Raw genomic sequence first — 23760 nt, forward strand, 5'->3', positions numbered from 1 at the left:
TGCCACAAGTATTTTGCAGACATTTCATTAATACTCAAACACCATAATAGGCATTACATGGTTTAACAGCTAATAAAAGCATTCTTTACAAATACAAAATAGATCATCTATTCTAAAATCTGAGTGCACAAAATCTCCCATTGATTCTCCCAACACAATACAGTTTATACAAATTTATGTTCACTTCATAGAACAAGCACCTCATCTAGGACAAGATATTTATAATCTTCATCTGGTCTAAACACTAACTCTGGAGTCGAAAAATAATAGTTTGACCTTCTACCATCTTCTATGAGAGCAACAACTTCATAATGCAAATCACAACATAACCAGGCCCAGCAAACTGAAAAAAAAATCAACCAAACCATGTGTTACGTACCAGGTTAGATGCCTTCCTAAATGAAGACACCGGCAACGAGCTACACAATGGCAATTCTATTCTGTTCTCTCCCTTGCTCTCTCACGTGCACATACATGCAAGTGCGTGCACACACATTTCACACGTCTTCCTCCGTGTGGAGGGAAAAGGTAACATTTAAAGGTAAAAAGTATTTTATTTATTTAGTTGTGGAAATAGATAATAGATGTCATGATTTCTGATGAAGATTTCTAAAGGACTATGAGGCAGAATTAGGGGACAAATACCAGAAAGAGATGCATGCCAAGAATTAGGTAACATCTTTCAGACTGCCCTCTCTTACTTAGCAGCTAAGTTATATGCTTTGACTTTGCTCAGATCAAGGTGGTAACTGCCATTTTTACTTGTCATAGGTGGGTGGACAGACCATCCGGATACATATGACCCCTCAACCAGCCCAAGAAATGAAGGCCGAATCTCTGTTACCACTTTATAAAGTGAGATCCCAGTCTGCTTAATTTAGAAAGTCTCTGAGGGCCTTTCCACAGCATACTCACATGCAAAGCATGTCTCTCTCTCATCCAGAGTTCATAAATAAATCTAAGCCTGTATTCCCTGAAGCCAGGAAGCCCGGGCATTGCATTACCTCTGGGCCAGCCCGCTGCGCTGCAGGTACTCCTGGACTCTGCTCACTTCCTCCACTGGCAGCTGGGCCATGCCACTCTGAAGTAGACAGGAACCGGTCAGCAAGTGGGTAACATGCAATGAATCAAAATAACCCTATACTCTTGGGAAAGTGGAAAAATGACATGTACAGTGTATTATAGCAAAGGCAGACTGGAAGGAAGGACAAGAAGTGCTCGTGCCAGGCACACAAAAGAATGAACTTATACATCTTATACACGTTTCTCTCAGTGGTGTATGAAGAATATGCCTGTAGAGGAAAAAACTAGGCAACTGTTTTGCCTGTCCTGCTAAGTTCTCAATAAAAATCAGCGTCATTGGGATCCCTGAGTGGCTCAGGGGTTTAGCGCCTGCCTTCGGCCCAGGGCCTGATCCTGGAGACCCGGGATCAAGTCCCCATCGGGCTCTCTGCATGGAGCCTGCTTCTCGCTCTGCCTGTGTCTCTGCCTCCCTCTCTCTCTGTGTCTCTCATGGACAAATAAATAAAATTAAAAAAAAAAAATTAGTGTCATTGTTTTTCTAGTACCTGTAAATTTGCAGCCAGAAGCATTTCCACCCGGCGACAGGCTAGAGTGTCGACCATGCGAGCCAGCACACGGAACGGAGTGCACAAAAGCTTGTCCACATATAGGGTTAACACGGCACCCGACTGGCTGAAGTGGATCCCTTCCAAGCACTGAAGCGTCTTCTTCAGAGTGGTAGGCTGGCAGTGGACAGAAAGAAGGCAACAAGGGCATTTTGCCAATTGGAAATTGGCAGTTTAAAAATTCCAATAGTACATTCTTAAGGCAGAGAAAAAAAAGGACTGGCACAATTGGTACCAAGGAGACTTACGGTGGAAAGATTTTCACAACGAGACTGAATTGCCTGGATGAAAAGGCCACTGGCAGCAGAGTTCCGATGAACAGCACTAATAAAATCCTGCACGGGAGGCTCATGGGACAGATTGATCAGGTCCTGGATATGATTCACGATGAGCCACGTTAGGTGCTCTGAATCGTGTAGGTTCTGACACTGAGGAGAAAGTGACAGACTCATTCGCAAGCAGACAAGGACAGAATAGACACGGATACCAAAGAAAAGGCCAGAAGAAGGAAGATGGGAAAACAAATTCCAAATTATAATCCTCACTGAAACTATCTAGTGTTTGACCACCAACAATCATCGGGGTTGGACTTACTTCACAGATTCTGTCACCCTCACCCCTACACTGTGGTGCAAGCTGCTGGACATCAGACACTGCCCACCAGGGGAATGCAATGCTCTGGTGCACCTCTGAGGGACACTGGCCAAGGGCCAGAGGAGGAACAGAGCAAGGCCCAGCACACCTGCCAAAGACAGTGTGACCCCAGGGCAGTAGAATGGAAGGGGCAGCACCTCCTGCCCTCAGGTGACTGGACCAGAGCCATGACACAAGGGAGCAGGTGACAGTCCCATGCATGGCTGACCTCGCTCCATCCAGGCTCTGGTCTGGCCGCCCAAGAGTGCTCCCCAGTTCTCCAGTCCTGACAGGTCAGCAGAGGAAATGGGCTCTCTGAAACTGTCACAGTTTTGACAGCATTCCTGAATCCAAAATAGGAATAGATTCCACTAATCAAATGGACATTAAAGGGGGAGATTTAAGATTCCTAAGAAAATAAATATCCATCCTCGAATATGTGTGTTGGCTTTCAATCTTAATTCATAATCCTTCTAGACAGAAATTATAACATGAAATCAATTCTTTGACATCTGATTACTGATTAATATTTTCCATGTGGGATAATTTGATAGTATTAATTTATAAAATTAATATTTTTCTTACCTTTCCACGAAAGATAACATTATACAATTATAATGAATTATTTCTCAAAAGTACAAGATAGAAAAACTATTTCAATGTAATAGATGCAAATAAAAAAATATCGATAAAAAACAGCAGCAAAAAAATCTGTGTAACAACTAGTTGTGTGAAGGAGCCCTCTTCCTTTTCCAACTGAGAACATCACATGCTTTGCTGAGTGAAAACAGCATAAACATGGTGCCATATTTGTGCCAAAGAAACTCACGTGCTGTTATCGGTAGAGAAAAAATATGAAATCCCAGCCAAATGTCACAACAGATTTCCTGCGTAATGCAATTCCAAGGAGACTGTATTTTCTTCTGTTTATTGGTTTTTGTCAAGTTTCTATGTTAAACACATGATGCTAGTTTTATGGTCAAAAACTCTACAAAAGTTATTTTTTAAAAATGGCATTCCAATCAGAATCCATTTTAAAATGCAACAATGGACACCAATGCCCTCTGCACAGATGGTGAACAGTGTTTAAAGCAGAACCCCACTCCAAGTCACGCTCGCCAAATAGGCGGCAGCTGAGTGAAATCTTCTGCAGCCAAACCTCCATGTCTGTGACCGGCCTGAGCAGGACGGAACACTTGCTGAGGTCCCGTGCTGATGGCAAGGGGCAGTAGGAGGTCACTCTGTAAAAGCATCACCCACATTGGGGTACTCCAGCCCCCTGCCCCCACGGGGACTCATGTTTCCTAACTTACGACATAATCGCAGAAGAGAATGAGAGCTCCCCTTCGCACTATTTCTCTATTGCACATCCCAAGCTTGCATGCTGCATCGGGATCCTCCTCTTCTCCACACATCTGGGGGTTGAGTGACTTGGTACTGGACAGACTGCGTCTCCTGGAAGAAGAAACAGACACGCTGACAATGTTTCTGGGACAGCATGAGATCATCTTCAAAGCAGAAGGTGACTAGGTGCAGTTCCGGTGCTGAGGTAGGTGGAGGCCCTAAACCCTGCCGTACTCCAGTGACCTGAATGTGACCCCCCACTCTCAGCTGCCTACTTCTAAGCCATGGCAAAATGTGTCCGGACGTCAAGAGAACAGAAAACAGTCAAGTGCTCGACTGAAAGTGGAACCTGCTGTGAAGCTGCATCTCCGATTGGCACTCAGGTACCAGGGCTCTCACCAGGCGCACCAGAAAACACAGAGATTGCTTTCGGGATTCCCCGTGTGGGTCTGCATGAACGCTGCCCGCCTGCCAAGAGAAAGCCCCTCCAAGGTCAGATTTTACTAAACAATTACTAGTGAAATGTTGCAACTCTCACCTGCCCACGTGCTGCCACGCAAACCTTATCTGAAAGTACTTCTGCAAAACTCCTCCACCAGAGCGGGTTATTTCACTCTTCAGTGCAAGGGGTTACACCTTGGGGAGCCCTTGATGCTGCCATAAGCCCTCAAACACAGGTGTCGTCACACCTGTGAACTGCCCCCAATTTGGAGTCTGGGACAATACTCTTCCCTCAGTGACAAAGAGCCTGTGCATCTCTGCTAAGGCTTAGTGGGGACGGAGGTCACATGAGGACAAGAATATTCTGAAATGTACCAACTTTTTCTACAGCACCTCAGGATTTATAAGAGAACTGGTATAAAATAGTCCACAGATTACAAATGTTCAAACTGCAATTTCCCTTTTCTCAACTTGTGAATGGACGTGCCAGCTGTCCTTATCCCTATAATGGAATACTACTCGCCAGCCCCAAGAACAAACTACTGGTCATGCAATGCTACAAATGACCTTGAAATATCCTGCGCTAAGTGACGAAGCCAGACTCAAAAGGTTACAGATCATGTGATTCCATCCATATGGCATTATGCTGAACAAAGGGATGGAGCATAGACTGGTGGCTGGGAGAGTGGGGGGCAGAGGGTGGCCACAGCAGACACAGGGAACCTTCTGAAGTGGTGATGCTGTCCTGTACCGCGACTGTGGTGGTGTTCACCTGACAATATTTGATACAGAAAGAGTACGTTTGGGGCTCCTGGGTGGTTCAGTTGCTTAAATGTCTGCCTTGGGCTCAGGTCATGATCCCAGGGTCTTGGGATCCATTCCCATGTCAGGCTCCTTTCTCAGTGAGGAGTCTGCTTCTCCCTCTGCTCCCTGCTCATACTCTTTCTCGCTATCTCTATCACTATCTCTGTCTCTCAAATAAATAAATAATCTCTTTTTTTTAAAGTGTATTTTTCTATAGTGTAAGACATAGACCAATTAAAAACCAACAAACAGAAACGCCTCCTCTTCTCAGCCCTCTGCCAGCCCCAGTGTGACTATTCTTCAAGTGGTGACTTTGCATTTCACAAAGGTAGGGGAGCCTCTGCAGGAAAAGGGGCACAGTTTGCAATTCAAATCCTAGCAGTAGGATTTGAAGGTCAACCAACATTAATCCAAATGGAGTCCCAGCTTAATAGGCAAGCCCCGAAGACCTCACGACAGATGCTGCTAGGTACCAATGGTGAATGAACGCCTCACCTTCCAGATGACTGCACACACAGGCCTTGGAACTAAGGGGTGGCCACACCACACCCCCAGTGCCACAGCACATGCAAGACTGTAACAGGCCACCAGAGGCCAGGCAGACTGGAAATAAATCAAAAGCCTATGAAGACAGAGCCCCCCCAAACAAGAAGCAGACAAGAGCAGATCCTGCTGTGGCAGCAGCGAGTGCTTCCAGGGGCCATGCGGCCAGAGTATGGCTTCCAAGACTCATCAGAGAGCCTGCCTGCGCCAGGCTGGGGAGGGCTCCTATTGAATCTACGAATCAGAATAGCTTGTATTTTGTATTCCATACTTCTAAGTAATTCATTTTTATTATCTTTTGGAAATAAACACTCATGGTCTACAACATCTTGCTGGGGTGTGTTAGAGCATAGGTCTGAGTAGGTCTAAGCTCTGCTCCCTTGGGGCTACTGGACATGTATGCGGGTGATTTCCCCCTAAACACAGCAGGGACATTAAAAGCACTAAAGAACCACAATATATTACACTATTTCCTTTAGTTTTATCTTTATGATACCATTGTGACATATTTATATGAAATTTCGGCATACTAGGTTATAGAATCCATTAATTTTATTCAGGATAACAGAGGAGAACAATACAAGATGTTATAAAAAGGGAAACTGTATTAGGTAGGATAAAGAAAACTCATAAACTCCTGGATTTATGAACAGCCACAGCATGCCTTCAAACAGCTGAATGAGGACACCAGCCAAATCCCAGACTATATCCACTTTTGGCTCATTTATTTTAAACACTGACTAGGTTAAGCATTTGTTATTGTAATTCAGGGAATACAATTCCCAGATCCAGAGGTTTCTGACATAACATCAGAATAGGAGCAGGTAGTCTCAACAGGGGCATCCTGGAGCTGATGGAGAACACTTAGGAGATTAACTCCTACTAACATGAAAAGAGCCAAACACTCACATACACACCACACACACATGATCCACGCAACACGAATGCCACACACTCACCAAATACAGACCACACACATGTCTTGCCAAACATGTATAGAAAAAGACAGGCACAGATCAAGGATAGCAGACCAGAGGAATGGACTCACTCACTGGTCTTCCTGCACGCCCAGCCAGCTGGAAGCACTGTGGCCTTGGTGGAAGCTCCAGTTACAAAGCTTCCCAAAGCAAGAGAGACGATGGCAGCCTCTGACAATGGCTGGCTCTCAGGGCTATTTAGATTTTCAAGCATTTAAATCCACTGACTACATTAGCTTTTATCTACTTTGGTTTAAAAAGTTAAGTGAGGGGCGCCCAGCCGGCTCAGTCAAAAGAATGTGCAGGTCTTGGTCGTGGGGTTGTGAGTTCAAGCCCCACGTTGGGTGCAGAGATTACTGACATAAATAAACTTAAAAGAAAAAAAAAAAAAGTTAAGTGAAACACTGCAATTAATGACACCTCTGTAGTTTCTGTGTCTTAACTGCTATCAACTCGTGCAGTCCATCTTTTCCACCCCCCTGGACCTCAAATGAACAGGGGTCATGAAGGAAATGACACTTCTGGACCCCAACAGAAACAGACAGGAGGTCAGCCCTGTACAGACGGTCTGGTCAGTGCCCTGAGGCAGAAAAGAGAAACAAGAGGAATACGGCTGGGAAAGGAAGAAGGGAAAAGTCTTTACCTGTAGATGATATTCTTGTGTTCACAGAAAACCCTGCAGAGCCCCAAAAGCATCCTGGGGCTGCTATGTGAGCTGGACTGGGTCTCAGGATGTGCAGTTGGTACACAAAACCAACTATACTTTTATAAACTAGCAGCACGCCATAGCAATAAAACGCTTTCTCAAGTACCATTTAAAAGAGCATTCCAAAACATGAAATGCTTAGGGACGAATATATAAAATACAAGTAATGCTTGCACATGAAACACTGTGAGACTGAAATACATGGGGCAAGACCATGCTCCAGGACTGATGGACCAGACGCTGGATGCCAATTCTTCCCAAACTCCAGACTGGCTCCAAGCTCAGTCAGACGGCAGCAGGCTCATCTGGAGATACTTACCACCTGATTCTCTAACATAAACATGGAAATGCAAAGAACCTACAGGACCCAAAACTATTCTAGAAGTACAAAAGAGTAGGGGAACCGGCAGGACAGCTGAGGTGACCAAGTGGTGGCAGTGCTGCCGTGATGGCTGGCAGAGGGGCCAACTGGGGGACGTGAGAAGAGTCTGCAAATAGGTTCGTACATTCGTGCCCCACTGCACTCTGAGAAAAGTGCCATGGGAACTCAAGACAGAAAGCATGGATGTTTTCACAAAAAAATGCTGAAAGAACCACCCTTCAGGGGATTGGGTGAGGAGATGACTCTTCTCTGCTCTGGCATACACAAAATTTAACACAAAAATTAACTCGGAATGGTAAACACTAAAGCTATTTCAGTTCCAAAAGAAACCAGAGAAGAAAATCTTCATGCTCCTGGGGTAGGTACTTGGGAGGGGACAGAAAAAGAATGAAACAGAAAACCTGACATACTTGATTTCATAAAAATTTAAATCTTTTGCTCTTCAAAAGAAACCATAAAAAAAATAAAACAGCAAACCACAGATGCGGAGAAAACATTTACATTACATCTGACTTAGATCCAGAATACATAAAGAATTTACAACTTAGTAACAACAGCCAAATTAAAAAAAAAGGCAACTATCTGAATACATATTTTCTAACAGAAGACAGATACACAAATGGCCAATAAGTACATGAAAAAACAATTCTTATTTATCAGAGAAATGCACATGAAAACCACAACAAAGCACTGTTCAGCATCTACAACGAGGACCAGAAGTGAAAACGAGGAACTCACAACCCCATGTCCCATATCTCTTCCCCTCTAGACCAAATCTCCCCCTAAGAATTGTCCAAGAATGTATGATCTAAAATGCCCCTGCTTCCGTATCTTTTTTTCCTTAACTTTTACTTTGAAAACTTTCAAACCAACAGAAAAGGTGAAAGATTAATTCAATGAACCGTCACACCTCTTCACCTAGATTCAATCACTAATATGTTGCCACCTTTGTGCACATACACATGTGCACTCTGCACACACGTGCTCACACATGTACACTACACGTGCTCATGCCATATGCATGCACATGCTTTGCACACGTGCACTGCATACATGGGCTCATACATGCACACACATGCACACACACTACACATGTATGCATTCTAAACACCTGCATGCGCACACTCTACACACACGTGAATCCCACACATGTACACTCACAGGCATGCACATGCTCTACACATGTGTACACACTGCACACACACAGTTCACTCTACACATACTCTATGCACATACACACATATGCACTCTATGCAGGCACACATATGCAGTCCACACGCACACACTTTTTTGGGCTGTACCACACGAGCACTCTGCGGGTGAAACCACTTCACCCTTAAGAACTTCATCAGGGGTCCCCTGAGAACTCCTCTTTACTATAAAACACCTAGAACTCACATTCAAATTTCCCCTATCATTCCAATAGTGTTCTTTCTACATGTTTTATCCCTCAAATCTGTAGAAGGCCCTTTCTGTTTGGGTGTGTCTGTTTCCTAATTATCAGATTAGTCCACCATCCTACTTCCTCTTGAACCCACTTTAGGTCTCCCTCTGCCTTCCCCACCCTCCAGCCAGCAGGAGGAAGAGGAGCACAGGAAAAGGAAGAGGAGGAGGAAGGGAGATGAGAGAAGGGGTAGCGGGGAGTAGAGTGAAGGATGAAATTCACTGGCTCACACACCCACTGGGGTGGTTGGTGGATGTCTCACTTTCTGTCCACCTGCACACACCTGCTAGCAGTAGCAGCTAACTCAAGCCCCACCCCACCAAGTCTTGGCCCAGCATAAATCATCCTTGGGTCCCATGGGAGTTGTCTGGGGAGACGGTGAGAACACAAGAGCCCAGGATCCTAATTCCTAAGGTACCCAGCTGTCCAGTCTGGTGGTGGGTTGGGCCACAGTCCTGGTCCCTGGAACGAGCTCCCCCAGTGGCTCTTTGGCACACTCCTTGAGGACTCAGGGCCTCACAGAGAGGGTGCTCTATGGACCAGAGCATCAGCACCACAGAGGAGCCTGACAAAAAAGCTGAGTCCCACAGTGATCTGCTGAACCAGAACTCGATTTTAATAAGCTCACCGGTTGATTTATGTCCACTGAAGGAGCACTGCAGCAGATAATCGTTTTCTGTTCCTGACTCCTATAGTAGGTAATGTTCTCTAGGCCTTTTCAATGTTTTCACTGGTCTTCCCCAACTAAACTGTAAATACACTGAGGGCAGAAAATACATTTTTTCCTTGCATATCCCACAGCATATAGCACAGAACAGATACTGAATAATGCCTAGTAACACTGGGTCTTCCAGCTGAAAGCAATGGAGTGACCCAAAGGGGACCCCAGGTTTCACACAGCTCAGCCTTCCCACATTGAGCAGAAAGGAGCTGACCTCTGCCCTGCAGCCCTTGCTTCCTCTCCTCATCATAGGCCCTGGAGCCTTCTGGAAACCCTGCACTGAGGACAGCCTAGCAGATGGGCGGCAAAGCTTCTATTCCCACATGTGTTCAAATGTCTGAACAGGACAGTGCCCAGAAATCAAGGCTTAACCCTGAAAACTTTTAGCAAAAAGGGGGTCACCCTCAATCAGATACTTAATAAGTCTTTCTGAATGACAAAAAATAGAGTATTTCCAAGCAGTTTTGAAATATTGTTCAGTAATTAATTACTTCATTATCTAAGAATAACTAGAACCACATTTACCTTATAATGAAGTTAAGACATTGCAACATGTCTGACTCTGGAACCAATTTAAGGACGAGAGCCTAGCAGGAGGGACACAGCATGACAAGAATGATCCACAAGAGGAACCGTGTCAAAGAACTTGTCAAAGAAACCACATTTGGAAAGCAGCACCTACTCTGAATGCCTCTAATCTAACCACATTTTCCCTACAGTGCAGAGTCCAAGAGAGGATGGCTAACGTTCAGCACAACCAGTACGAAGTCTCATAGAAACGGGGCCAAATCTCAAGCTGCCCAGATTTCTGGCACATGAGAGTGGGCTGGCCTCCGGGGCTACCTAGGGCACTTGGCAGATGGCAAACGTACCTGGGGGTCTGCTGCACCTCTGCCCACCAGCGGTAGTCGGTGTGGCTGACGAGCAGCAGGATCTGGCACCAGAGCAGCACGAGGGCTGGATGTGTGGGCACCATGGCACGCACCCGGGCGTTCAGCCTCTCTAGGCCATAGAAACTGCCGTCGGTGCTGTCTACCGTGAAGAGTCTAGAGGCAGCTGCTGTGATTCTCCGGAACATTCCTAGAAATAAAAAGTAGAACTGAGAGGAAAATGTCTTTGTTGCTCATTATGGCCCAATGCTTTGCAGATCTTGCATAAAAAAGATACACCCTCAGCTCTTTCCTATACTTACATGTTCAAACCATTTGGCATCTAGAAGATCGCGCTTTCAAAGAAAAAAACCAGATATCCTACTTATTTAACGGAGCAGCCAAGGATGCTAACATTTTTACTCTTCCAGGCCTTCTCTCCACTGCTGTCAGCAAGTTCTCCAGGAGCTCTGCAGTAAGAGCCATGTTTGTGCATGATAGTGGACCCAGTTCCACTGAAGAGCAGGCGGCCTGCACTTCGTGCTACAGGTTACTACCCCTTGGACAGAGAGGCCTCCACAGGGCCGAGCCACATTCACTCTGGCAGGAGCAGAAGGACCCTCACCACATCTTACTCCTGCTGGAATAAACATCTCCTTGGCTTGCAAAGAACTACAAGTTGCCACAGCAAGTGCCCAGAGAAAGAAGACAGTGTTCTACACAGGACCCCAGCTCATGGTCTGCACACTACTGAGAACAGAGAGCCAGGTGATCTCTGTGCCTAGTATGGGATATCGTGGGGCGGGGCAACCACACAGCCACCCACACTCAGCTTGGGAGTGTCACAGACACACCCAGTGGCATTCTACCCATAAGCCTGTCCACAGCATCCTCCTTAGGGTGTGGACAAATCCCCTCTGGGAACTAATGATTTCTTTCTATCCCATCCTTTGAATGGATACAGTCAGCTCAACACGCCTCTCCTGTCATCTGCTGTGGCTTCACATGAGCTGGCCCTCCTCACCCCAAAGACCCAGAGACACGTACATACTGCAGAGCACAGCAGGGAATACATGACACAGACAGAGTAGGCTAAGGGCTCCCTGCCCTCTGTATCTTGAGTCTTCTGGCACTGCTGCGAGAAAGTCAAAAATCTTCTCTCAGATTTAGGTTTCAACATACCTCAAATGCAAAGGGATCCTAATCTAGGCAAAAACAGACAAAGGACTTTCCCCACTACTTTATGACTAGTTATGCTTCTGACCTGAGGTGGAGAAAGAGAGCTAACAAAAGCAGAACAGTCATAGCATGCAATACCAGCCTGGCCTCCTGGGATGCCCAGGGAGCACAGCACACAAACTCAGAAAAACAGTTCCAATGAGTTGTCCAATGCTCATCTTTTCTCTGGCCCTGTTTTCAGGGTTTTCTCTGGGTGCTGCGTGGACAGGATCACCCATTGCTGGTCCACCCAGCCTGGGTCAGATACCTCTCTGTGCCCTCCATTACTGTGTGAGCTCCTTGTGGGGCTAATGGATGCACAGGAAGAGGCAGGTACTGCATGAAGGAACGCTGGACTGGGGCACAGAGCAGAGGGAATGACAGCGGACAGGAAACCATGGTCAGAGCTGTGTTCCACATGACTGGACATCAATACAGGCTCTGAAATCAGTAAATGGCTCTACCATTCACTTGGCCCCTGGCTGTACATTACCGAGGGTCTCAGTTTTCTCATTTGCAAAATGGAATTAAGAGTAGCAGCTGCTCACATAGCTGCAATAGGATCAGTACAGCACTGGGCAATGCAAAGGACCACCAACTGGGGCTGCTGCCAGGGGCTGCTAAGAAAGTTCACCTGGCTTCTGGAGGAGCCATCAGTAGAGATGAAGTTAGATGGCTCACCAGGGCAAGGAAGAGTACACAGTGCACTGGGGTTTGAACATCTCCCACAACAGCACGGAGCACGTTGGCAAGAAGCAGCTATGCCAGGTAACAAGTTCAATTTTTATCGTAAGTGTGAGGGGTTGAGACAACAAAGCACACACTAGCTAGAGGGAGAATGGACATGAGATACCAAGGCTGCCAAGTCAGTGGGGTGACCCAGACTCTGTGGATGATGATGAGTCACCTCTGCAGCAATAACCAGGGCAGGTCACAAAGGTGACAATCCTACTAGGAGAGGTGAAGGGACAGAGGCAGGGAGGGGAGAGACAGGGGAGAGGGGCAGGGGGAGAGAAACGGTGGGCGGGAGACAGGTGGAGGAGAGAAACAGGAGAGAGATGGGGAGGGAGAAGAGAGACAGGGAGAGATGGGGGAGGAGAAGAGACGGGGAAGGAGAGACAAACAGGGACAGGGAGAATGACAGGGAGGGGGAGAGACAGGGAAGGAGAAAGACGGGGGAAGGGGAAGAGAGACAGAGGGGGGAGAGATGAGGAAGGGGAGAGATGGGAAGGGGAGAGAGGGACAGGGAGGGGGAGAGAGATGGGGAGGGAGAGACAGGGAAGGGAGAGAGGTAGGGTTGTGGAAAGGAGAAAGGGACAGAAGGAGCACAGAGATCAAGCATAGAAACCAGGACCAAGAACACTCAATGGAGAAAAGACTTCTCTTCAATAAATGGTGCTAGGAAAACTGGATATTCACAGACAAAAGACAAAAACTAGACCACTACCACTCACAAAAATTAACTTGAAACCAGTTAGACTTAAATGTAGAACCTGAAACCACAGAACGCCTGGAAGGAAACAGAGGGGAAAGCTTTTTGACATGGGTATTGATAACAAATTTTTTGGGGTGTGACACCTAGAGCACAAGCAACAAAATAAAAAATAAGCAGGCAGGACTACCCCAGACTAGAAGCTTCTGCACAGCAAAGGAAATGACCAATGAAATGAAAAGGCAACCCACAAACTATACATCTGACAAGGGGCTAATATCCAAACTACATGAGGAACTCCTACAACTCAGCATAAAGACAAAGAATCCAATTAGTAAGTGGGCAAAGGACCCACACAGACAGTTTCCCAACGAAGACACACAGATGGCCCAAAGGCACATGCAAAGATGCTCAGCATCACTCATCAGGGAGATGCCATCTCCTACCTGCTAGAATCGCTACTATTAGAGAGGAGGAGGAGAAAAAGGACCCCTCGTGCACCATTGGGGAGCATGCAAACTAGTGCAGCTGCTGTGGGGAACAGTGCAGAGGAGCCTCAAAAAGTTAAAAGAACTGCCATTCGATCCAGCAATCCCAGTACTGAACATTTATCTGAAGGAAACAAAATCACTGTCTTAAAGAGTATCTGCATGCTCACACATACCACAGCCATGATGCAAAAAGACAACACTGACATATGAACAAACAGCAGATGAGGTGCACATACACAATGGAGTATTACTCAGCCATAAAAAGGCAATACTGACATTTGTGACAACCTGGATGGCCCCCGAGGGCATCACGCTGCATGAAATAAGTCAGACAAAACAAGACTAATAGTGCATGATCTCACTTACATGGGGAATCTAAAAACACCAAACTCAGATGGAGAGAATGGACTGGTGGCTGCCAGAGGCAAGGATTGCAGGGATGGGGTGGGGGTGCCATCGGGCAAAGAAGTTCTAAGTCCTGAGCTCTCATGCACAACATGGTGACACTAGTTAACTCTGCTCTACAGTGTACTTGAAAGAGGCTAAGAGAGTGGATCTTAAAAGTTCTCATCTAAGGAAAAATAAAATGTCTAACGACATGAGGTGATGGATACACCTGAACTTGCCAGGAGATGATTTCGCAGTAAGTTCACACTTCAAATCATTAGGCTATACCCCCTCAGCAACTCAGCGTTTTGTGGTCAATTCTACCCTTGGAAAGCCAGGGTCAGGGCGAGGTAAAATCCAGGGACATCTACCATCAAGAGGCTAGAAAGCAAAGATGATAAAGTCAGGCAGTGAGGGGCTCCACCCCACATGCTCAGGCCTGGTACCCGCAAGGTGAGGTGGCAGGAAAGAGCAGCAGTGGCCTCTGCAAGGGTGTTCCCGGTCACACTGCTCTGGGTGCAAAAACCAGAGGGGAAGCCCAGCTCGAGAAGCAACAGGAATAGACTCCTGTTGGAAAGCTGTGTAGTCAATGCAGGAGAGAGGATGGAGGAAGCCACAGAGCACAGACAGGGTCAGTTTGTTTTGCATCGGAGGTGGGGTTCACAGCACAGCAAGGCCTAGCCCCACAGGGAAGACAGACATGCATGCTGTTACCCAGGCTGCGCCAGGGACTGTGGAGTGAGCTCTGGAAAGGCTCAAGACAAAAAGTGGCAGGAGGGGGTGAGAAGAAGGGCCACAGGGCTGTGTCTCCCTGAGGTGAGAGAGAGGAGAGCACGGGAATGGTGAGGACACACACACAGGCCCGCTCGATGCCCTTGGCAGGTGGCTGATGCCACTGCTAATCCTGCCATGACGTCTGCCTCTCCTGCCCATCACCTGGGGCCTCCTGGCTGTCATCCCCACAGCTCTGACCCCCAAGGTTGTCCTCCTGCCCAACAGGGTTGTTGCTGGGAAGCAGTCACCCACTGGAGTGAACCCTTGTATGCGGTGGAGGCCGCTGAGAGATACACCAAAGAAACACCAGCAAAAGGGCTGGAGGTCACTTTCAGTCCATGGCAACAGAGCCTTTTCTCTCTTCCTCCGCCAGCATCACCAGGGTGCTGATGTCCGGGACAACTGAGCCCCAGGAAGGAGAGAGGCCTGGGCTCTAATCTCCACATGGGGAAGAGTCACCAGAGACCAGAACACCCTCCCGCACAGACACTCCCACAGTGGCAACTGTGGTTAGCCACTGAAATGCTGCTGTTTATCTGCTACAGGAACTATAGTGAGCATAGTCCTTGACCTGGACCAGAAGATGCTCTGACAGGGCTTCCCTTCCCAGTCTCCTAGGCAGCCACCACTGGCTGAGGAAAGGAAGTTGCACCCATGGCACAAAGTCTGTGACTGGGAGGCAAGAGAAGCCAGGAGAGTCAGGACCTGGGAGAAGGGATAGGGCCCAGGGCCAAGTGCCGGAGCCAGAGCACAGAAGAGCACCAGGACAGGAAGGCAGACCCAGAAGACTCCTTGTTCTACCCTCTTGGCACTGAATAAGAGGTCTGGCCAGGAGTCCTGGAAGCAGAGCTAGAGGCAGAGGCTCCACATACCAGACTCTGGAGCTGCAAGAAGTGCTCTGCAGATGTGAGCTGCTGTGCAACCCAAGCAGCAGCACAGTGCAAGTGAAAAGAACAAATGGTTGGGTTTTCTTTTCTTTTTTAAAGATTTTATTTATTTATTTATTTATTCATTTATTCATTTATTCATTCATTCATTCATTCATTCATTCATGAGAGACAGAGAGAGAGAGGCAGAGACCCAGGCAGAGGGGGAAGCAGGCCCCATGCAGGGAACCCGATGTGGGGCTCGATCCCAGGTCTCCAGAATCACGCCCGGGGCTGAAGGTGGCGCTAAACCACTGAGCCACCTGGGCTGCCCTCGTTGGGTTTTCAATCTCGGTTTTACCATAGTACCATCTGGAGCCTAAACTTTCTCATCGTAAAAGGGGGTCTATTTTGTTGAGCTGTTCTAGGGACTGATGGGGCACCACACCCCACAGCCAACACTGTGATTCCTTGCAGTGTGACCATCCACGTCTTTGCCCAAGTGTGACTCTGAATCATAACAATCGTACTGCTGCAGGAAGAATTGTTTCTGAAGGTCTCAATTTTCAGTGGAGGACTGGAATTCATTGCCTTTGTTTAAGCAAAGCATAAATAAAAATCCCCAACTTCATATGCTAGATGTACCTACTTATATCAAAATATAAGATGACTTAAAATGTCTCAAAATCACAGTAATTTTGCTCCCTTGTATCTTTAGAAGAAATGTAGTCAAAACAAACAACATGCAAATAGACACTTATAAACACACTGACAACTTATTTGCAAATATTGAACCAAATGAACAGCATGCAAAGACACTGTAGCAAAGCCACTGGTGCTCTAGCACCAGGCCCCAAGCTCCTTAGTAGAATGCACTGCCCCGCCCCTCACACCCTATTTAATTAAATAAAATTTAAAAGTACCTCCTTAATCACACTAGTCACATTTCAAGTGCCCAAAGGTCACATGTGGCTGGAGGCAACTGAATCACTGCAGGCGCAGAATGTTCCCACAATGCAGGAAGCACTAGTGGACAGCACTGGCTGTCATAGCCTACACAATACCTCCCCTGACCTTTGAGAAAAGGAACAGGAGGAACTAAAGGTGGTGAGTCGGTCTATACCTGGAATGGCACAGAACTCCACGTGATGTGCAAAAGGACATAGAAGAGGTCACTTTTGTCTGAGGAGGGAAGCAAGCAGCGCTTAAAGGTATCCTTCTGGTATCAGGTCCAAACTAAACAATGGCCAACTATCAGAATGGCCGATGTACTACAAATGACCTATTATTCATGTAGCTTATTTTCTCAACTTTAAACTTATTATAGTACATCAGTGAAGCATAAATCAAAAGATCTTCAAAACAAAAATCCTTTCAATGTTAGTAATGAAGAGGGCTTGATACTCAAGTCCACTTGATAATTCTGGCCACGCCCCCTGTCCAAGGGCAAAGGCAATTAAATGAAGTAGTCACGAAGACGCCTCCTTCTCTGTGACCCCTGCCCCTCTCCACCTCCCCAGTTGCCTGCTGATTGTCGCCCACTGACCCTCGCCCATGCACTCTCAGTAGCCATCTGGCTGGAGCACAGCAATATCTCACCTTCAGGCCTTAGCTTAACATCACCTGTTGGGTGCCTATCATTGCACTACTTGCTTCCTTCAGAGGAAATATCCAGACTCATGATTCTCTGCCTGTGTATCATCCACCCCAGTGGACTGCAAGCCCCACGAAGGCAAGAGCCACATCAGCCTTCCTGAACACCATGGATCCGGAGTGCAGTCTAGTGCCGGCTGACTTGGTGTACTTTTGCCAAATGAAGAAAGTCTGAAAATGAGAACTATCTCCAGCTCTGAGGGTACTTGGTGCGTGTGCATGTTTTAGTTTGTATTACAGTAATATGTATACAACTTAAAAATCCAATAATAGAAAGGCTTCTGATTTTTCAAATGTCCTGCCCCACCCTTCTTCAGGCAACAACTGACTGTCTTATTTCTAGTTCTGATAGTTGCCTCCAAAATTCCACTCGACATGTTTTCACCACTGGTAACAGACCATCTATCATTCTTGCCTGTTCCTCTCACCTTACTATTACAAAGAATTCTCACTCCCTCTCAGTGAATGCTGTCCAATCTCTCATCTAGGCCAGGTGGGTGAAAGCACGCAGGGACTCATGGATACTCATAAGACTCATACTGGGGCTGAGGCCACAGGTGGCCAGAGGCCATCCTTCCTGCCATGGAGAAGCAGCCCAGCAGAGAATAGAGCCAATACAGAAATCAGAGCTGAAACATGGAAAGACTCGATATGGCAACAGAATTAAAATGCCTGAGGTGGTCATACCTAAAGAGGACAGTCACCTCAATACTTCCAGGAACTCTAACTAGTAATTCCTTTTCTTCTTGCTCTAGTGTAGGATAGGGTCCTGCCCCTGCAAATCAAGCTGCTGGACTTGCTGAGTCACGATGAATGATGGTTACAGACTCTACCCTATTAGAGATGAGATGTAGCTCACTCATGATACCTAGCAATTTAAGTTACATTCTCAGTTCTATTTGCTTGTCTCTGTAGCCTCTATTTTCTGTTGTGTCAACTTTAGATATAATTGTAAAACCCCAACAATGCAAAATGAGATTAGTGATTCTTCCATCCCTCCACTTCTTTCACTACTTTCCACTCCAAAATTAAGTTGGTTAGTTTCTCTTTTCTTTTTCTTGGAAATAAAAACATTTTTTTAAAAATAAAAACATTTTCATTCTGTTCTGAAACTATAAGTAAATAAATCTTTAATGTTTTTTTTTTTTAAAGATTTATTTATTTATTCAGAGAGAGAGACAGAGAGAGAGAGAGAGAGGCAGAGACACAGGCAGAGGAAGAAGCAGGCTCCATGCAGGAAGCCCGATGTGGGACTCGATCCCAGGTCTCCAGGATCACACCCCAGGCTGCAGGTGGTGCTAAACCGCTGCGCCACCAGGGCTGCCCAATCTTTAATGTTTTATTCACACATTGACTTTAAAACCGAAAAGCAAAAAGTATTTATATTATGTAAATATAGTTCCCAACAAAGCCAAGAAACCTAGAAGGATAACACTTCTTTCTATGGGTCCTTGGTCATGACCCCTGAGCCACTTAAAGGAGCTTTTTAAAGGTCAAGGGTTTCAATCAAATTGTTGAAAATCATGCTATGTTTTGGTTTGCTTTGTATCTAGACCATGACTTCCTTGCTGTTTGTTTTTCCTAGAGATTAGAATTGCCTCTCATTTTTCCTGCTAAGAGAAGAGGATTTACCAGTACCCTATAACTAAAGTCTTTTAGTTTCTCATTTAATCTAAGCCAGGGCATTCTTCTTGAAAACATTCATTCCTCTTAGCACTGACTGTCCTAATATGGATTGTTTGCTTCCTATGCATGGTGCAAGGCTGCCTCCTTGTGACTTCTCTCTTGGGTTCACTGTCCTTTCTAATTCATAATTATATATAAAAGTACAAAAATAACTTGGGCTTTTAAAAGAGGAAGAAGCCCTCAGGTTTACTTTTTTTGTCAACAAAACATTTTTAAATGCACATTAAGCACAGCGGAGCTCACGCTGGGCAGCAAGGTATCCTACCTCTTAGAGTGTACAGTATAGGATAGGGAATATATAGATGCAATAAGAACAGTAGTCTGAGGCACTTACCAGACTTGAAGATGTGGATCAGACACATGAGCAGGGTGCCTAGTTCTTGACAATAGAAAGTATGTTGCTGTTCACTCATTTCTACTTTTAGCTGTTTTGTAACAATATCCTCCAAAAGAATGCCAACTAGTTGTAGTAAAAACCTTCAAAGAAAGGGAAAAGTCTGATAGGTGACTGTTAAAGAGCACTTATATGAGGTATACTGTAAAAATACATATGGTAGACAGAAGTGGAGTAAAAATTTAAGTTAAGTAAACAAAGTGCAACATTTAATATCATCCCTTTGGATTAAATCACCTTCTCTCTCTGTGTATCACCTTCCTCACTTAGGAGATGGCAATAAACATATCACCTTCAGGACTGCTACAAGGATAAAATGACATGTAGTGTTTAAAACTTTGCAAACCATAAAGCAGCACAAATATAAGACAACAATCCGCTGTAAGAACTTAATGTTCATTTTGGCCACCTGCTTAAATGTGGCAGAGGGGGCCACAATCCACCTGATTGAACCTGCAAACAAAAGAGTGTCTGGAAAAAAAAAAAAAAAAAAAAAAGAGTGTCTGGCAGGTTTACTGGATTTAACTCCACAAACACACAGGCACCTTCACCAATGACCAATGAAGGGAAGGCTAAATGGATGTTACCTGGGCCTGCCTGAAAGAAGTAGGTCTGGACAAACCATACTCATGGGACATTTCACCAGCTCTACCTTACTGAGTGCCCTGAATCCAACAAAGGTGGACAGCAAAGGTGTTGTATAGGCAACAAGCATTTATGAGTCTGACTTGTGATCACTGCCCTCAAGGAGCTTCCAAATAATTTGTGAGAGCAGACCCGATTTGATACCATAAATACACCAGGTGGAACACAGTGGGAACAGTCGCCCTGGCGGGAAGAAGGATTTTATTACCGTGTTTAGAATGGCCAGCATACATGAGAATAAAAATGACTTTTAGTGGGTTCTCTTAGATTTTTAAATTCTGTGCAGACAACACAACAGACTCTTACTGCCAGCCTCAGCCCCCACTGCCATGGTGAGCCACTGTGTGGTCTTTAACAAGGATATGAGACAGGATGTGACAGAACTTAAGAGACACATGAACCCAGGGCCAAAGATGAGGCAGACTGGGTAGAGAAAACATACCCACACAGACTTCTTTACCCCACTTGCAGAGTTTAAGCAAGACCAGGACGTATTGCAGACTTACTGATCGCAAAATGACTTCATGACTTCCTGAAGGCCATGGGATGGTTAAAGGCTAAGATAAAGAGCATACCTTGAAAATGTTTCCTCTGGCAAAGTCTTCATTTGTTTCCCTTCATGGTGTTCTTCTGGTATTGAAGTACTATCCCCATCTCTTAACCTATTAATTATTGGACAGGAAATTAAATATGGGGAGAAGGAGAGCTCCTGAATACGAGAAAGAACAATATCTTCAGTTGACTGGGAAATTAGAACTCTCAAAATGGCTAGGATTCCTGATATCCACAGTTGGACAGTGCTCACAGATGCCTAAAAGAGAGAAAATAAGTGATAAAGTAAAAAGAGAATTACATTTTTCCTGACTGCTAGTTTCACGAATGAAAATTACCCTTATTTTACCATTCTACCAATAAAGCCAATAAATTATGATTGGTTCAAAAGTGTGGTCCCAGACAAGCAATATCAATACTATCTAGAACCTGTTCAATATGCAAATTCCCAAGTTCCACCATGCTTCTCCCTGGTAGAGTCCCTAGGTAACTCTGATGAACAGGGGGCACTGCACAGTCATGAATCGAAGATGCCGTCATGAGGCGAGACACTCACCATTGTATCTGGAGTGACAAACATACTTCGTAAAAGCATGTCCACAGGACGGAGGGAAGAAGGAGCCAGGATCTCAAATAAAGTATTTAACACTCCAAGGGCTTCATGAGAATCAATGTGCATCTGTTGCAATGGAACATCACAAATGTTTTCCGGTAAGCCAACAGAAATGAACCTCAAGTTAGGGACCTCAAGGTCAAATGGCCTTGACCATCCAAGTATTACCATCCTTGCATTTAAAAGCATCCTAAACTTGAGTGGTGAACCAGGCAAACAGTTTTTAGAACACCGTAGCAGCTATATGTTTCCCATAGGGAAACTTTTTATTTAGATTTTTACTATATAAACAATGTATATTTTCTATAAAAGATTCAACTATTTAAAAGGATGAAAAAGACAGCCAGAATTGCACATTATCAGATGATCACCATCCATAGTCTGGGAACAATTTCTCATGCATTTCTTTATGCACATAATTTACCTAAATGGATATCACACACTTTTCCTTTCTTCACTTTACCTGCACCCCATCCCTACTCAGCCAATTATAACAAATGGTAATAACTGATGCACAAATTGACTTTTGAACAAACGGGGGTCAAAGGCACCCACCCCACAGAGTTGAACATTCATGTATAACTTCTGAGTTCCCCAAAACGTTACTACTAATAGCCTGCTGCTGATCAGAAGCCTCACCAATAACAAAACAGCTGACCGACACATATTTTGTACATGTATTACATACGGCATTCTTACAACGAAGTAAAAGCTAAAGAAAACAAAACATTATTAAGAAAATCATAAGGAAGAGAAAATACATGTATAGGATTGTCCTGTATTTATGGAAAAACATCTGTGTGTAAGTAGGTCTGTGCCGTTCAAACCCATGTTGTTTAAGGGTCAACTGTATTTCTCTTTAACTTTCTCTATGTTCCCATAATCATATATCCATAGACACGCAGAGTCTTTGAAGTTGTTCTGAAAAATCATATTATAAATATCTCTTGCTTTTTTCTCTTAAAAATAGAACGAAGAACTCCCAAGGCAACAGGTTTTAAAATCTATCATTATTAATGGATGCAAAATATTCCAAGCTAAGGGTCTACCACAATGTTCAACCACGGACTTCCTGATGGGCACACTGCTTATCATCAGGAGTGTGCCCATACCCAGTGAACACGTCTGCGGAGATATGCTGTTCCCAGATGCCTATGTGTTCACCACATACACCAAGTCTACCTCAACAGTAAGGAAACCATCCAGAGCTTCCACACTCTCAAGTCTTCCCCCTGGGCCTGCATCTGTGCCACTAGCTCTGCCTCTTCTGGGTCTTCAGGAGAAGTACACCATGCCCACAGCCAGGGCCAGCCCCAACCCGCTGAGGACAATCCCCTCTGCTTTCGCCCTGACCACTCTTCCTACCTCTGGCTGCCACTCCGCATCTATTCCTTCCCAGAGTCCGTTTCTTTCCTATGCCTCTCTCACCAACACACATGAGCCAGGCTTCTACACCTTCCACCCCACCCAAACTGCTCCCCATTGGCTTCCATCTCCTGCTTATTTGCTCAGCCTGTGAACAGCCAAAAGCCAACCTCTCTCTCCTCCACCAAATGCTTTCCTTCCTCAGCTTTAACAATGCCACCCCACCTGTTCTTCCTTCCTCACCTCCTCCACAGGTTCGTCCTCCCCTCTCTGGCCTTTAAGTTCAGAGTTCGGCCTCCTCCTTCCTAGCTACATGGGGTCCCATAGTAACCTCTTCCCATCCCAATGTTCACCTCTTGCTCAGTTCCAACTTGAAAACTACAGATTTGTACATCCAAATGCTTTCCTCAGCCTCCCCAGAGTGCCTCCCAGGTATGTCAGCTGCATATGCCCAGACCAGAATCTCATCTCCTCATCTCCCCAGTGCAGTAGACAGACACCCATCACCATAAGCTTCCTTCCTCACATCTATGTGAAGCCAACAGCAAAGTTTACTGGTTCTGCTTCTATACTGTATGTGGCAGGTGGCTACTGCTTGTCACTTCACTCCCCATCCTGGTGCATGCAACCTCCATGCCTCAGTCAGGTCCCCCTGCTCTGCCTTCACTCCCTCTCTGAGGCTATCCTCAGCTCTCAAATCACACCATGCCACTCCGTTGTACCAAACCCTCTACAGGCTTCCTGAAGTCCTTTATGCTGGCCTGAGAGGCCCTCCATGACCCCTAGACCCTTGCTGCCTTCCCTGATCCCCATGGTCAATTTGCTCCAACCACACGGCCTCTTAAAGTTCTTTGATCCCACTGGGCAGGCTCCCATACCTTAGCATCTCCATTGCTGTTTTCTCTGCCTAGAAAGCTCTTACCCGGGTCAAGTTTACACAAACTTAGCAACGTAGCCCTGCCCTGACATCCCCACCTCTCTTCTCTCCTTGGCCCACCCCCACATCACCTACTGTCATCTGGTGTTTCACACACATCACTAAGTTACTTTTGTTGTCTGTCTCCTCCACCTCCATCCAGCGAAACTGTCATTCCTAGAGGACAGGCATTTCACCAGCTCTGTTCATTTTCCTATCTGCTGCTGGTACTGCAGTGCCCAGCACTACTGCATGGAATGCACACCTGTGCTTAGC

General features: G+C 45.7%; 1 protein-coding gene across 3 annotated transcripts in view; it reads right to left on the minus strand.

Annotated features, from left to right (window-relative positions):
* The window catches only part of HTT (huntingtin), a 144450-nt gene that overhangs the window by 34629 nt on the left and 86061 nt on the right, over positions 1-23760 (minus strand). For all 3 annotated transcript variants that reach the window (XM_049108566.1, XM_025437992.3, XM_025437991.3), the window contains 8 exons: positions 21147-21269; positions 20614-20849; positions 19334-19476; positions 10496-10703; positions 3575-3716; positions 1877-2056; positions 1569-1745; positions 1005-1081 (listed from right to left, as the gene is read on the minus strand). In XM_049108566.1, coding sequence (XP_048964523.1) covers positions 1005-1081; positions 1569-1745; positions 1877-2056; positions 3575-3716; positions 10496-10703; positions 19334-19476; positions 20614-20849; positions 21147-21269 — 1286 coding nt within the window. The remainder of the gene's footprint in view (positions 1-1004; positions 1082-1568; positions 1746-1876; positions 2057-3574; positions 3717-10495; positions 10704-19333; positions 19477-20613; positions 20850-21146; positions 21270-23760) is intronic.

This window comes from Canis lupus, chromosome 3 (assembly GCF_003254725.2).
Source record: "Canis lupus dingo isolate Sandy chromosome 3, ASM325472v2, whole genome shotgun sequence".
Lineage (NCBI taxonomy): Eukaryota > Metazoa > Chordata > Mammalia > Carnivora > Canidae > Canis > Canis lupus.